A 14,653-nucleotide genomic window follows, 5' to 3' on the forward strand; every position below is an offset into this window, starting at 1 on the left:
TGAAGGAGTTGTTCCTGGAGGACGTTCTCAGACTAACCGGCTTCAACAACGACGACATGAAGAAGAAACACAAAGAGGACGCTGAGAGGAGTAAGAAAATTACATTAACTATTGTTCAATATAAGAACCTTAAAACACAGCCTGACACCCTGTGTGTGTGTGTGTGTGTGTGTGTGTGTGTGTGTGTGTGTGTGTGTGTGTGTGTGTGTCCTCAGAGGAGCAGGATCACAAACACCTGTCTGAATGGTGTAAAGCTGTGGAGAGCAGCTCACCTGGAGAGAGAGGGGGGAGGAGTCCTGAGACCCCTACTCAGAGTCTCCTGCAGGACAGAGGAGACACATCCTCACTGACCACTGTAAATACACACACCCACACACACACATATACACAAACACACGCCTTGGTATGAGTGTGTGTCAGTCTGTCTGACTGTCCTCTGATTGGATGTCAGACAGACTGACTGTCCTCTGATTGGATGTCAGTCTGACTGACTGTCCTCTGATTGGATGTCAGTCTGACTGACTGTCCTCTGATTGGATGTCAGTCTGACTGTCCTCTGATTGGATGTCAGTCTGACTGACTGTCCTCTGATTGGATGTCAGTCTGACTGTCCTCTGATTGGATGTCAGTCTGTCTGACTGTCCTCTGATTGGATGTCAGACTGACTGTCCTCTGATTGGATGTCAGTCTGTCTGACTGTCCTCTGATTGGATGTCAGTCTGACTGACTGTCCTGTGATTGGATGTCAGGATGGAGAACAGGTGGAGCCATGGATTCAGAAGGAGATGGACGGCTGTATTTCCAGAATCTTCCTCCATGAAGAAGAGGAAGCTTTCACTCAGCTGTTTAACCTCATCCTGTACGAGAGTGTCAGCGGTACGAACACTACTCTTCTCTGTCTACTGTTAATGTTCATACTGTAGGTCATGTTACTATGGCGATAAAAGCTTGTCTGGATGATACATGTGATATGTCATCTACATCATGTTGTAGCTTTATACTGTAATGCTCACACAGCTTTGAGTTTTTATCATGGCTGAAAGAACATTCATGCTGTGAGGACCTGCAGCTGAACACACTGAATGCATTTGATTTTCATATCATAACCACACTGATCATGTGTTGTGTGACTCAGTGGACTACAGACATACTGAGACAGGCTCCACCCCCCTGATGGTGGCAGCTGGGCGGGGCTTCATCCCTCAGGTGGAGCAGCTGCTGAGCATGGGAGCAGACGTCAACATGAAGACTTCTAACGGGTGGTAGGACTCGCTCATGAACCAGAGCAGATGTTTGATTCAACAAAGAGAGGACTGTGAAGCACTCTGAGTGTTTGGATCTGTTTTCAGGACAGCCATGGATTACGCTCAACACTTCCAGCAGGGCGGCGCTGTGGATCTCCTGCAAGCATCTCTGTGAGTGTGAAGAGTTTAACCAGCAGCTTCACTGCACCAGTTTAACTCTTTATTACCAGTTAGTTATATGAATGTGTTACCTGTGTCTCTGTGCAGGGCTGTAGGGGGTCCAGGTGTGGGGGAGTGCTCTCTGGTCCAGGGGGGGGACACAGACCTGAGTGCAGAGGAGCAGGAGTTACTCAGACTTTACCATCACAGCTTTGATGATGAGCGTGTGGACCTGGACCTTATCATGGACCTGCTGCACAACATCTGCTCGACCTCAGCTGACGGTCAGAGACTCACTGAAGACCCTGTCCCCCCCCTCTCAGAATCATTAAAGTGATGATGTCATCATCTTGAGTCTGATCCCTGCTCTGTGTCTGTTGTTCAGGAGCGGCTCTGATCTTCCTCCCTGGATACGATGAGATCGTTTCTCTGAGAGATCGAATCCTGTATGATGACAAGAGATTCACAGTGAACTCTGACAGGTGAGTTTACCTGTTCATTCACAGCATGACATAATGCAGGTGAGTTTACCTGTTCATTCACACTAGTGGTGGGCGATATAACGATCTTAGATTGTGAAGGATTTTAACTTGCTGACGATCTGCCAAAGCAGAGAGATCGTAGAACCGGGCTAAAGTGTTTATTCTCTCATTCTGCAGTTTATGCTGCGACACAGACGGATCTCATCCTCCCTCCTTTTTTGCTCTGCAGCGGTGAAAACAAAACTTAAAATTAAAGTCCGCAAAAACAACTCCATCCCAGTTATATGCAACTGTTCTGATATTTTTATAAACCGACACGCTGTGAGCAACAGTTCATTTATCTGTATAGTTTGCACAGTTAAGTTTACATCTCGGATAGCGACACAAGAAACCGTTATACGAGCCGGAGAGACTTTAACAGTCTGCAGAGAGTCAGACAGAGAGGAGCTCAGACAGACAGTGAGGGGAGATATAACCCCGGTGTTTCAAATGTTGCTGTCGGTGTTTTCTGCTCTCTCTCAGTTTTTAAAAGTTACTTATCAAGCTTCTCCACCTGAAGCTCACCTGTTGTGATAACTGAACCTACAGGGATTACATTAAACGACGTTACAAAGCAGCAGGCAGGTGAGAGTGAGTAACCATGGTGACTGTCTGTCTGTCAATCAACAATGTCCCGCCCCCTCTATGAATTAAACTCTTCTGTCAGTAAAACTTACTTTGATCATGTGTCACAGAATGAACACACACTAAAGTTAGTCCAATGATGTCATAAAAAACAACAAAGTCTGCAGAGCCTGTATGAAGCTCCAGCTGGAGGAACTCTGCAGGGCTAAAATAGAACAGAAACACAAGAACTCAAAGTCTACATGTTTTTAAATGAATGCATCACTGTGTGAAAATGTTCCTGATGAACATAAAAAGAGGACACATAACTAAATCATCATTTCAAAGTGGTGAGGAAAACCTTCAAATTGTTCATAAATATTGATCAAATTGAGGGAAAGACATTTCTGTTGCTAAAGATGTTCTGTGTGTGTGTGTGTGTGTGTGTGTGTGTGTGTGTGTGTGTGTGTGTGTGTGTGTGTGTGTGTGTGTGTGTGTGTGTGTGTGTGTGTGTGTGTGTGTGTGTGTGTGTGTGTGTGTGTGTGTGTGTGTGTGTGTGTGTGTGTGTGTGTGTGTGTGTGTGTGTGTGTGTGTGTGTGTGTGTGTGTGTGTGTGTGTGTGTGTGTGTGTGTGTGTGTGTCAGGTACCAGGTGTTCACTCTGCACTCAGACATGCAGACGTCAGATCAGAAGAAAGCCATGAAGACGTCTCCACCTGGAATCAGGAAGATCGTGAGTCTTTACGTTTGAGTTAACCGTGTTCAGAGCGCCGCTTCACGCCTTTTTTTTCTATGTTTGGATGACTTATAAAAACGGGTCTGGACCGGGGGACAGACACAGTACCTATAGTATAACTATAGTTCGATTCAGAATTACAGCTATAGTGACTGGGAGACAGATCTAAGTGTAAGACTGCAGCTCTGCCTCCTGGTCTGAACTCTGTTGTTGTTGTCAAGGTTTTGGACTAATAACCTCTGCTATGTTTCTAGATAATAGAGCTGCACCGTCCAAAGTGGGATGGATGCCGTCTCTAGCTAGCAGACCAGGTTTTCCCCAAAAAGACTGCCAGTTATCTATGAAGCCCACATCGTGTGCTGGACACCACCTCGACAGCCAGCGGTTGAGTGATGACATGCAGCTATACATGTCATCACTGGTCTGATTTGGGAGGGGTCCAGAGAACACTACGGAGTCCGACATCATCTTAGTACACATCAACTCCACATTAACCTTAGTGACTTCCGACTGGCGTCATCGGGAGTCATTAGTGCCGACATGAATTACGATTGTATCAAATCTACCTTTAGTCTTTGTCAGCAACTTTAAATGAGATGTGATGCCGCCCGCTCTGGCCGGTGTGTCGCTGAGTGGGGAAAATTTGTTTAACCGTGGGAACCGTGTGCTTCGATTTTCGACCATGCTTCCCTCGGACAGTAACCCAGCCACCGCCTCCCGGCTGCTCGGGAGCTACCGGGGGGAAGCCAAGCTATGTCGGCCCGCACCGGCTACAGGTGGCTGGCTAACTACTGCTGCATACGATGACTCTGACTCAATGGTGCGGAGCCGTCTCTCTAACTCAGACACCCTCGCCTCCAAAGCTAAAAATAAACTACATTTCTTACATGTATCATTATCACTAAAGGAGGACGAGGAGTAACTTAACATCTGACACGTAGAGCAGGAGAGGGAGAGACAGATAAAGAAGCCATTGTAAAGCTAACTGCTAAGCTAAGAGTAGGTAGCTAAAATAAACAAAACTGTTCAGCAGGTTTGTCACTAGAGAGAAAGAGTGCTTTTGATTACTTCTGTTTGTCTGAACGATCAGCACTGAGCAACACAGTACAGGAAGTGTGTGTGTGTGTGTGTGTGTGTGTGTGTTCAGAGTTTACCTTCTCTCTGTTTCTTGTTGTGTCTTCAGATTCTGTCCACCAACATCGCAGAGACCAGCATCACCATCAACGACGTGGTGTTTGTCATCGACTCAGGGAAGGTTAAAGAGGTGTGTGACCCCCCTGTGTTACCCCCCCGTGTGACCCCCCCCCGTGTTACCCCCCCGTGTGACCCCCCCGTGTGACCCCCCCTGTGTGACCCCCCCATCATAAACTGATCGTCTGCTTCCTGTTGTAGAAATCCTTCGACACTCTGAGTCATGTGTCCATGTTGAAGACGGTGTGGATCTCTAAAGCCAGCGCTCTGCAGAGGAAGGGGAGGTAACCTTTTCATACCAGCCGATGACATCACTTTAACCCTTTGTGTGTGTGTTTATCTGTGTGTGTGTGTGTGTGTGTGTGTGTGTGTGTGTGTGTGTGTGTCCTCAGAGCCGGACGCTGCAGACCTGGGATCTGTTTCCACCTCTTCAGTCGACTCCGATTCAACAACATGCTGGAGTTCCAGGTCCCACAGCTGCTGAGGATGCCTCTGCAGGTACACACACACACACACACACACACACACACACACACACACACACGAAGGTCACATGATGTCCTCTTGTTGTTTTCAGGATCTGTGTCTGCAGACCAAACTGTTGGCCCCCTCCTCGTGTCCTGTCGCTGAGTTTTTATCCAAAGCTCCTCAGCCTCCTCCTGCTCACGCCATCAAGAACGCCGTGCACATGCTCAAGGTGACAGCTACCTGAAAGTACTGCTCTATCAAACCATATCCATACCTGTTTGTAACCACGGCAACAAAACTAGAAGACCTAGACACACAATAGGTCATTTATTGGTTTAATCACCAAACAGTGCAGACAGATTCCTGCACACTGTCTCCCCTCCAGCTCCTCCCTCTAGTCAGTGAGCAGGAGTTTACCTGCAGCTGTTCCTCTCTAACACACCTGCCTGATGACAAACATGTGCTCTCTGTGTTTTTAATCAGTAACCTGCACTCTCTCACGTCAGCTTTCATCTAAAGCTTTTTTAAACTTCTGTACTTCTTGATTTTCATGATTATTAAAATATCAGATTGTCTCGTTTTGTGATAAAAAAAGAAAGAAAGTAAATTCCACAGATATAAACACAGTGTTCTCCAGCGAGCCATATTTCTTTCTCCTCAGACAATCGATGCCATGGACCAGAACGAGGACCTGACCGACCTGGGCTACCACCTGGCTGATCTACCTGTGGAACCTCACCTGGGGAAGATGGTCCTGTGTGCTGTGGTCCTAAAGTGTCTGGACCCGGTCCTAACCATCGCCTGCACACTGGCCTACAGAGACCCGTTCATCCTCCCAGCTCAGAGCTCACTGAAACAAGCCGCCCTGCTCTGCCGCAAACGCTTCACATCCAGCACCTTCAGCGACCACATGGCCCTGCTCAGAGCCTTCCAGGTAAAATTCATAACTTTCCAGCACCTTCAAGGACCAGACGGCAGAAATTATGAAAACATTAACCTCTAGAAACAAACTGCAGTTCCTCCAGTGTCCACTAGAGTCTGTCTCCTGCAGTGAGTCAGTCCTCATAGAGCTCTATGTTAAAATGTTTAACTTTACAGCTGCAGTTCCTCCAGTGTCCACTAGAGTCTGTCTCCTGCAGTGAGTCAGTCCTCATAGAGCTCTATGTTAAAATAAACATGTTTACATCCTGGTACTAAACCAGTTTGTGTCTCTAGAGCTCATTTCTCTCTTCAACTGTTCGGGCTGAATGTTTATACGACTCACTTGTTAAATGATGTAGAATCGGGGGGGGTGTGGCTGCTAGGTTTCACCTCAGCTAATTCAGGCCCTGACCTTTAACCTCTAGGTTTACCATCATTCTTTTCATAGTGTTTCATCACTAATTGTTGTGTGATGCTCTGACTCGGGATGTTCAAGACGTTTGTTTTGTGTGTTTCAGGCGTGGCAGAAGGCTCGCAGTGACGGCTGGGAGAGATCCTTCTGTGAGAAGAACTTCCTGTCTCAGGCCACCATGGACATGATCCTGGGTATGAGGACCCAGCTGCTGGGACAGCTACGAGCCATCGGTCAGTTTGTTTACATTCATGTAATTCATCGAGCGCTCAAGTTATAAATCTGTCACCTGCGCTCTTTTCTACATGTTTGATATTCCCCGTAGTTTAACCTCCTACAGATCGTGTCATGTACCCTCATCCTCCTCGCTCCGTGTCTGATAGGGAAATAAACGACCTCAAATATCAAGCATACAGTAAAAAGTAACTGAGCAGTGTCGCTCATACAGCGACCGTTGTCAACAGACAGGACGGACCTGCAGCTAAACGCTAAACGACCACCTGTAATCTGCAGCGCTCAGGGAGTGACGTTACAGTCCTTCCCTGATATCTTAATCCTGACAGCCCCTCTGAGAGGGTCAGAGCAGGGGTCAGCATCTTACCTGAGTCTGAAGGTTTGACCATCAAAGGGTGAAAACGATCGGTCGTCTCTGTCCTGCAGGTTTCGTGCGTGCCCGGGGGGGCAGTGACATCCGGGATGTGAACCTGAACTCTGAAAACTGGGCTGTGGTGAAGGCGGCACTGGTGGCTGGCATGTATCCTAACCTGGTCCACATGAACCCAGAGACCTCCCTGCTGTCCAGTACCAGAGAGAAGAAGGTCATCTTCCACCCCACCTCCATCCTCAGCCCCGCCCACAACAAGGAGGTACTGCAAGAACAAGAACACCTGCTGTCTACTGAGCATGCTCAGTGATGATTCTTTTACTCGTGTGTGTGTGTGTGTGTGTGTGTGTGTGTGTGTGTGTGTGTGTGTGTGTGTGTGTGTGTGTGTGTGTGTGTGTGTGTGTGTGTGTGTGTGTGTGTGTGTGTGTGTGTGTGTGTGTGTGTGTGTGTGTGTGTGTGTGTGTGTGTGCGCGCGTCTGTCTGTCTGTAGACTGACTTGGTGCGGTCCCCCAGGACTCTGCCCACTGATTGGCTGATCTACAATGAGATGAGTCGAGGTCAAAGGGTGGCGAGCGTTCGCTGCTGCTCTGTGGTTACGCCCATCACTGTGGCCATCTTTGGAGGCTGTTCAAGACTGCCTGACTCCGCCTTCCAGGATCCTGCTGGTCACCGAGACACAGGTAACACAGACACAGGTAACACACAGACACAGGTAACACACAGACACATGTAACACACAGACACATGTAACACACAGACACATGTAACACACAGACACAGGTAACACACAGACACAGGTAACACAGACACAGGTAACACAGACACAGGTAACACAGACACATGTAACACAGACACAGGTAACACAGACACATGTAACACAGACACAGGTAACACAGACACAGGTAACACAGACACATGTAACACACAGACACAGGTAACACACAGACACAGGTAACACAGACACAGGTAACACAGACACAGGTAACACACAGACACAGGTAACACAGACACAGGTAACACACAGACACAGGTAACACACAGACACATGTAACACAGACACAGGTAACACAGACACATGTAACACACAGACACAGGTAACACACAGACACAGGTAACACAGACACAGGTAACACAGACACATGTAACACACAGACACAGGTAACATACAGACACAGGTAACACACAGACACAGGTAACATACAGGTAACACACATGTAACACACAGGTAACACACAGACACAGGTAACACACAGACACTAACCCTAACCCTAGGTAACACAGACACAGGTAACACAGACACATGTAACACAGACACAGGTAACACAGACACATGTAACACACAGACACAGGTAACACAGACACAGGTAACACAGACACAGGTAACACAGGTAACACAGACACAGGTAACACAGACACAGGTAACACACAGACACAGGTAACACAGACACAGGTAACACAGACACATGTAACACACAGACACAGGTAACATACAGACACAGGTAACACAGACACATGTAACACAGACACATGTAACACAGACACAGGTAACACACAGACACAGGTAACATACATGTAACACACAGGTAACACACAGACACAGGTAACACACAGACACAGGTAACACAGACACAGGTAACACAGACACATGTAACACAGACACAGGTAACACAGACACAGGTAACATACAGGTAACACACATGTAACACACAGGTAACACACAGACACAGGTAACACACAGACACAGGTAACACAGACACAGGTAACACAGACACAGGTAACACAGACACATGTAACACACAGACACAGGTAACACACAGACACAGGTAACACACAGACACAGGTAACACACAGACACAGGTAACACAGACACAGGTAACACAGACATATGTAACACAGACACAGGTAACATACAGGTAACACACATGTAACACACAGGTAACACACAGACACAGGTAACACACAGACACAGGTAACACAGACACAGGTAACACACAGGTAACACAGACACATGTAACACACAGACACAGGTAACACAGACACATGTTACACAGACACAGGTAACACAGACACATGTAACACACAGACACAGGTAACATACAGGTAACACACATGTAACACACAGGTAACACACAGACACAGGTAACACACAGACACAGGTAACACAGACACAGGTAACACACAGGTAACACAGACACATGTAACACACAGACACAGGTAACACACAGACACAGGTAACACAGACACAGGTAACACAGACACATGTAACACAGACACAGGTAACATACAGGTAACACACATGTAACACACAGGTAACACACAGACACAGGTAACACACAGACACAGGTAACACAGACACAGGTAACACACAGGTAACACAGACACATGTAACACACAGACACAGGTAACACAGACACATGTTACACAGACACAGGTAACACACAGGTAACACACAGACACAGGTAACACACAGACACAGGTAACACAGACACAGGTAACACACAGGTAACACACAGGTAACACACAGGTAACACACAGACAGGTTGTTTTTGTGTTGTATGAACAGTATATGTTTCGGCCGTCCTCTCAGACTTGGTGCGTCTCTTTCAGACGCTCCCCTGGATGAGGTCAGTGACAGTGAGGTGGAGGAGCTGGCTGAGATGAAGCTTGATGATTGGTTGGTGTTTCAGTGTGACAGAGAGGTGAGGAAACGCTGCTGTGTGCTTTACCTGCTCATCATGAAGACATCATTCAGATCAGCTGTTTAAACACTCAACTTTAACCTTTTGAATTTGTTCCTTTGATAGAATATTAGAAACTAAGTCTCATATTTAGGGTTACAAATGGATCCCTCTTCTGGTCTGTGTTTAATGGATCTGGACCCCTCTTCTGGTCTGTGTTTAATGAATCTGGACCCCTCTTCTGGTCTGTGTTTAATGGATCTGGACCCCTCTTCTGGTCTGTGTTTAATGAATCTGGACCCCTCTTCTGGTCTGTGTTTAATGAATCTGGACCCCTCTTCTGGTCTGTGTTTAATGAATCTGGACCCCTCTTCTGGTCTGTGTTTAATGAATCTGGATCCCTTCTGGTCCATCAGGCTGCAGGTCTGGTGTTTGATCTGAGGCAGAAGTGGCAGAACCTGTTCCTCAGGAGGATCAGGTGTCCCTCTAAACCTTGGAGCCAACAGGACGAGTCCATCATCAGGACCCTTGTGTCTGTAGGTCATCTTCTCTTTTCTTACATCTGTACCTACAGCTGCTTTCATGTTTTACTCTTTCACTTTGTGAGTCAGGTTCAACCAATCAGCTCTGACTTTTGTCCCTCAGGTCCTCACAGCAGAGGAGCAGGGGGCGGGGCTTCAGCAGCCCACAGGGATCGGACAGAGACCCCGACCCATGTCATCAGAGGAGGGACCCCAGATCTCTATGAGGAACTCAAAGAGCCCACAAATACCCCCCCAGTCCACCAGCGACAGGTGAGGAGACGACTCACACACGAGGCTCACTGACACACCGACCAATCAAAACCCCTGGAGGCTCACTGACACACCGACCAATCAAAACCCCTGGAGGCTCACTGACACACCGACCAATCAAAACCCCTGGAGGCTGACTGACACACCGACCAATCAAAACCCCTGGAGGCTCACTGACACACCGACCAATCAAAACCCCTGGAGGCTGACTGACACACCGACCAATCAAAACCCCTGGAGGCTCACAGACACACCGACCAATCAAAACCCCTGGAGGCTGACTGACACACCGACCAATCAAAACCCCTTGAGGCTCACTGACCAATCAGGCAATTGCAGGCAATTAGACATTAAAAGACGTTTGTTGTTGTTTGTGTCAGGTTGTGCAGGACTCCAGCCAGTTCAGGACGTCCTCAGGTGAAAGCTAACAGCAGAGACGAGACCTTACTGTGTGAAGACCCCGCCTCCTCCACTAACTCCTCCTCTGTGGACACTCCCTCTGACAGCCCCACCTCCTCAGGAAAGGTAACCACTGTGAAACCCTCTGTGTGTTGTTCTCACCTGTGACGTCGTCTGATGCTGATTTAAAAAGGATCAGAAAACAGACCACATTTCCACATCGTCCTTATTTACCTGTAAAATCATTACCCACAATGCACTTAGAGCACTCTTCTCACCGCTCTGTCTGCTCACCGCTCTGTCTGCTCACCGCTCTGTCTCCTCATCCCTCTGTCTGCTCACCGCTCTGTCTGCTCACCGCTCTGTCTCCTCATCCCTCTGTCTCCTCATCCCTCTGTCTGCTCACCGCTCTGTCTCCTCATGGCTCTGTTTCCTCATGACTCTGTCTCCTCATCCCTCTGTCTCCTCATGGCTCTGTCTCCTCATGGCTCTGTCTCCTCATGGCTCTGTCTCCTCATCCCTCTGTCTCCTCATGGCTCTGTTTCCTCATGGCTCTGTCTCCTCATCCCTCTGTCTCCTCATGGCTCTGTCTCCTCATGGCTCTGTCTCCTCATGGCTCTGTCTCCTCATCCCTCTGTCTCCTCATGGCTCTGTCTCCTCATGGCTCTGTTTCCTCATGACTCTGTCTCCTCATCCCTCTGTCTCCTCATGGCTCTGTTTCCTCATGGCTCTGTTTCCTCATGACTCTGTCTCCTCATCCCTCTGTCTCCTCATGGCTCTGTCTCCTCATGGCTCTGTCTCCTCATGGCTCTGTCTCCTCATCCCTCTGTCTCCTCATGGCTCTGTTTCCTCATGGCTCTGTCTCCTCATGGCTCTGTTTCCTCATGGCTCTGTCTCCTCATGGCTCTGTCTCCTCATGGCTCTGTCTGCTCACCGCTTTGTCTGCTCACCGCTCTGTCTGCTCACCGCTCTGTCTGCTCACCGCTCTGTCTCCTCACCGCTCTGTCTCCTCACCGCTCTGTCTCCTCACCGCTCTGTCTCCTCATCCCTCTGTCTCCTCATGGCTCTGTCTCCTCATGGCTCTGTCTCCTCATGGCTCTGTCTCTTCACCGCTCTGTCTCCTCACCGCTCTGTCTCCTCATCCCTCTGTCTCCTCACCGCTCTGTCTCCTCATCCCTCTGTCTCCTCATGGCTCTGTTTCCTCATGGCTCTGTTTCCTCATGGCTCTGTCTCCTCATCCCTCTGTCTCCTCATCCCTCTGTTTCCTCATGGCTCTGTCTCCTCATGGCTCTGTCTCCTCATGGCTCTGTCTCCTCATGGCTCTGTCTCCTCACCGCTCTGTCTCCTCATGGCTCTGTCTCCTCACCGCTCTGTCTCCTCACCGCTCTGTCTCCTCACCGCTCTGTCTCCTCATCCCTCTGTCTCTTCATCCCTCTGTCTCCTCACCGCTCTGTCTCCTCACCGTTCTGTCTCCTCACCGTTCTGTCTCCTCATCCCTCTGTCTCCTCATGGCTCTGTCTCCTCACCGCTCTGTCTCCTCACCGCTCTGTCTCCTCACCGTTCTGTCTCCTCACCGCTCTGTCTCCTCACCGCTCTGTCTCTTCACCGCTCTGTCTCCTCATCGCTCTGTCTCCTCACCGCTCTGTCTCCTCACCGCTCTGTCTCCTCATCCCTCTGTCTCCTCATCGCTCTGTCTCCTCACCGCTCTGTCTCCTCATCGCTCTGTCTCCTCACCGCTCTGTCTCCTCATCCCTCTGTCTCTTCATCCCTCTGTCTCCTCACCGCTCTGTCTCCTCACCGCTCTGTCTCCTCACCGCTCTGTCTCCTCACCGTTCTGTGTTCCTCATCCCTCTGTCTCCTCATCCCTCTGTCTCCTCATGGCTCTGTCTCCCTGCAGGCGTCTCACTCGGCGTCTCCTCAGCTGCTTCTCTCTTCCATGAGATATTTCATCATGAAGAGCAGCAACATGAGGAACATCGAGATCTCGCAGCAGAGAGGGATCTGGTCCACCACGCCGAGCAACGAGACCAAACTGAGCCGAGCCTTCATTGAGCACAGCATCATCATCCTGGTCTTCTCTGCGCAGGGCTCAGGACACTTCCAGGTAAACCCAGAGGAGACACACCTGCAGCACACAGGTCCAGAGGAGACACACCTGCAGCACACAGGTGATAATCTGTGGACTTCACATGATGTTTGTGATGTCTCCTAGGGTTACGCTCGCATGACGTCGGCTGTCAGCAGGGAGAGCTGTCAGGACTGGGGCCTTGTGGGTCTGGGGGGGGTGTTCAGTGTGGACTGGATCCACAGAGAGAGTTTACCTTTCCACTGCAGCCAGCACATCGTGAACCCCTGGAACGACCACAAGAAGGTGCAGATCAGCAGGGACGGACAGGTGAGTCTGTTTAGGCCAGATGTCGTCTTGCAGGAGTTCTCCTTATGTTAAAGTGTTATTCCCTCTGTGTCGTCTTGCAGGAGTTGACTTATGTTAAAGTGTTATTCCCTCTGTGTCGTCTTGCAGGAGTTGACTTATGTTAAAGTGTTATTCCCTCTGTGTCGTCTTGCAGGAGTTGACTTATGTTAAAGTGTTATTCCCTCTGTGTCGTCTTGCAGGAGTTGACTTATTTTAAAGTGTTATTCCCTCTGTGTCGTCTTGCAGGAGTTGACTTATGTTAAAGTGTTATTCCCTCTGTGTCGTCTTGCAGGAGTTGACTTATTTTAAAGTGTTATTCCCTCTGTGTCGTCTTGCAGGAGTTCTCCTTATTTTAAAGTGTTATTCCCTCTGTGTCGTCTTGCAGGAGTTGACTTATTTTAAAGTGTTATTCCCTCTGTGTCGTCTTGCAGGAGTTGGAGCCTCATGCAGGCAGTCAGCTGTTGTTACTGTGGGACAGAAACTCATCTGCTCAATAAGAAGATGACAGATTTGTCCCTCCTCCCTGTAAAATGACAGAAGTTTGTATTTTTATACGTCTTTAAGAAGTTTGATTTCATCAGTACTGAGAGAGTTCAGAGACATGAACTGATTTAGTGTTAAGCTCTTGTGTTCTCCTGTTTCGCTGTTTCATCAGTTTATGAAGGTACCATTAACTCAGGCTGCTGTGATGATGATGACCAAGTTCTGTTTATAAGAAGTGGACGTCTTCACTGTTTGTCCTCCACTGTTTACAAGTTTGATGTTTGCCATGCGGAGCAGGATATGACCATATATGGACAAAAGGGTGGTCATCATGTGAGCATGTGATTAGCAAGTGCTAAGCTATCAGCTATAGCAAGTCTGTGACATTAATAAGGTAAAGGCTAATAACACACACACATACTTTCTTTTAGTACAGCCAAACTCTGATCAGTTTTCTGGTTGCCATGGTAGCAGCCTGTCAGTCACATGTAGGCCCGCCCCCAACTCCTTCCCCTCTTTTTGCTCCTTTTGACCCAAAATGGGACCAAAATGTAACGACTAATGAACGTCATGATGTGAGGAAGACTTGAGACTGAGACTTTAAACAACCAGACATAACACCCTCTTCTTATAAACAGACCTGTGTGTGTGTGTGTGTGTGTGTGTGTGTGTGTGTGTGTGTGTGTGTGTGTGTGTGTGTGTGTGTGTGTGTGTGTGTGTGTGTGTGTGTGTGTGTGTGTGTGTGTGTGTGTGTGTGTGTGTGTGTGTGTGTGTGTGTGTGTGTGTGTGTGTGTGTGTGTGTACAGCTCGTCGTCAAGTTCAGAGTGTTAAAATGTTCTTTATGTTAAAGCCTCACTAAATATTCATGAAATTCATCAGTGAACTTTTTACTGTTGAGTGTGTGTATAAACATATATTTATGTTTATTTGTTGTTAGACTGAGGAGATGTTTGATGAGTCAATAAAATGATAAATATTCCTCCTTACAGCCTGACGGCGTCTCATTTAAACAAGTCAGGGTCCCTGACACTCCTCTGTGTGTGTGTGTGTGTGTGTGTGTGTGTGTGT

The 14,653-nt window shown here is 48.3% G+C and overlaps 1 protein-coding gene across 2 annotated transcripts in view; it reads left to right on the forward strand.

Annotated features, from left to right (window-relative positions):
- ythdc2 (YTH domain containing 2) overlaps positions 1-14,573 on the forward strand; it is a 24,513-nt gene extending 9,940 nt beyond the window's left edge. For both annotated transcript variants that reach the window (XM_065965293.1, XM_065965294.1), the window contains exons 9-31: positions 1-90; positions 216-355; positions 750-876; positions 1,136-1,262; positions 1,350-1,415; positions 1,512-1,687; positions 1,789-1,885; positions 3,132-3,219; positions 4,406-4,486; positions 4,615-4,697; positions 4,806-4,911; positions 4,991-5,110; positions 5,543-5,815; positions 6,321-6,447; positions 6,875-7,080; positions 7,309-7,498; positions 9,426-9,517; positions 9,913-10,032; positions 10,142-10,290; positions 10,671-10,815; positions 12,587-12,793; positions 12,902-13,084; positions 13,534-14,573. The exon at positions 1-90 is cut by the window's left edge and continues 21 nt beyond it. In XM_065965293.1, the coding sequence (XP_065821365.1) occupies positions 1-90; positions 216-355; positions 750-876; positions 1,136-1,262; positions 1,350-1,415; positions 1,512-1,687; positions 1,789-1,885; positions 3,132-3,219; positions 4,406-4,486; positions 4,615-4,697; positions 4,806-4,911; positions 4,991-5,110; positions 5,543-5,815; positions 6,321-6,447; positions 6,875-7,080; positions 7,309-7,498; positions 9,426-9,517; positions 9,913-10,032; positions 10,142-10,290; positions 10,671-10,815; positions 12,587-12,793; positions 12,902-13,084; positions 13,534-13,599 (3,059 nt within the window). In that variant the 3' untranslated portion in view covers positions 13,600-14,573. The remainder of the gene's footprint in view (positions 91-215; positions 356-749; positions 877-1,135; positions 1,263-1,349; positions 1,416-1,511; positions 1,688-1,788; positions 1,886-3,131; positions 3,220-4,405; positions 4,487-4,614; positions 4,698-4,805; positions 4,912-4,990; positions 5,111-5,542; positions 5,816-6,320; positions 6,448-6,874; positions 7,081-7,308; positions 7,499-9,425; positions 9,518-9,912; positions 10,033-10,141; positions 10,291-10,670; positions 10,816-12,586; positions 12,794-12,901; positions 13,085-13,533) is intronic.
- Positions 14,574-14,653: the final 80 nt, after the last annotated feature.

The sequence above is a fragment of the Labrus bergylta genome, chromosome 17, assembly GCF_963930695.1.
Source record: "Labrus bergylta chromosome 17, fLabBer1.1, whole genome shotgun sequence".
Classification (NCBI taxonomy): domain Eukaryota; kingdom Metazoa; phylum Chordata; class Actinopteri; order Labriformes; family Labridae; genus Labrus; species Labrus bergylta.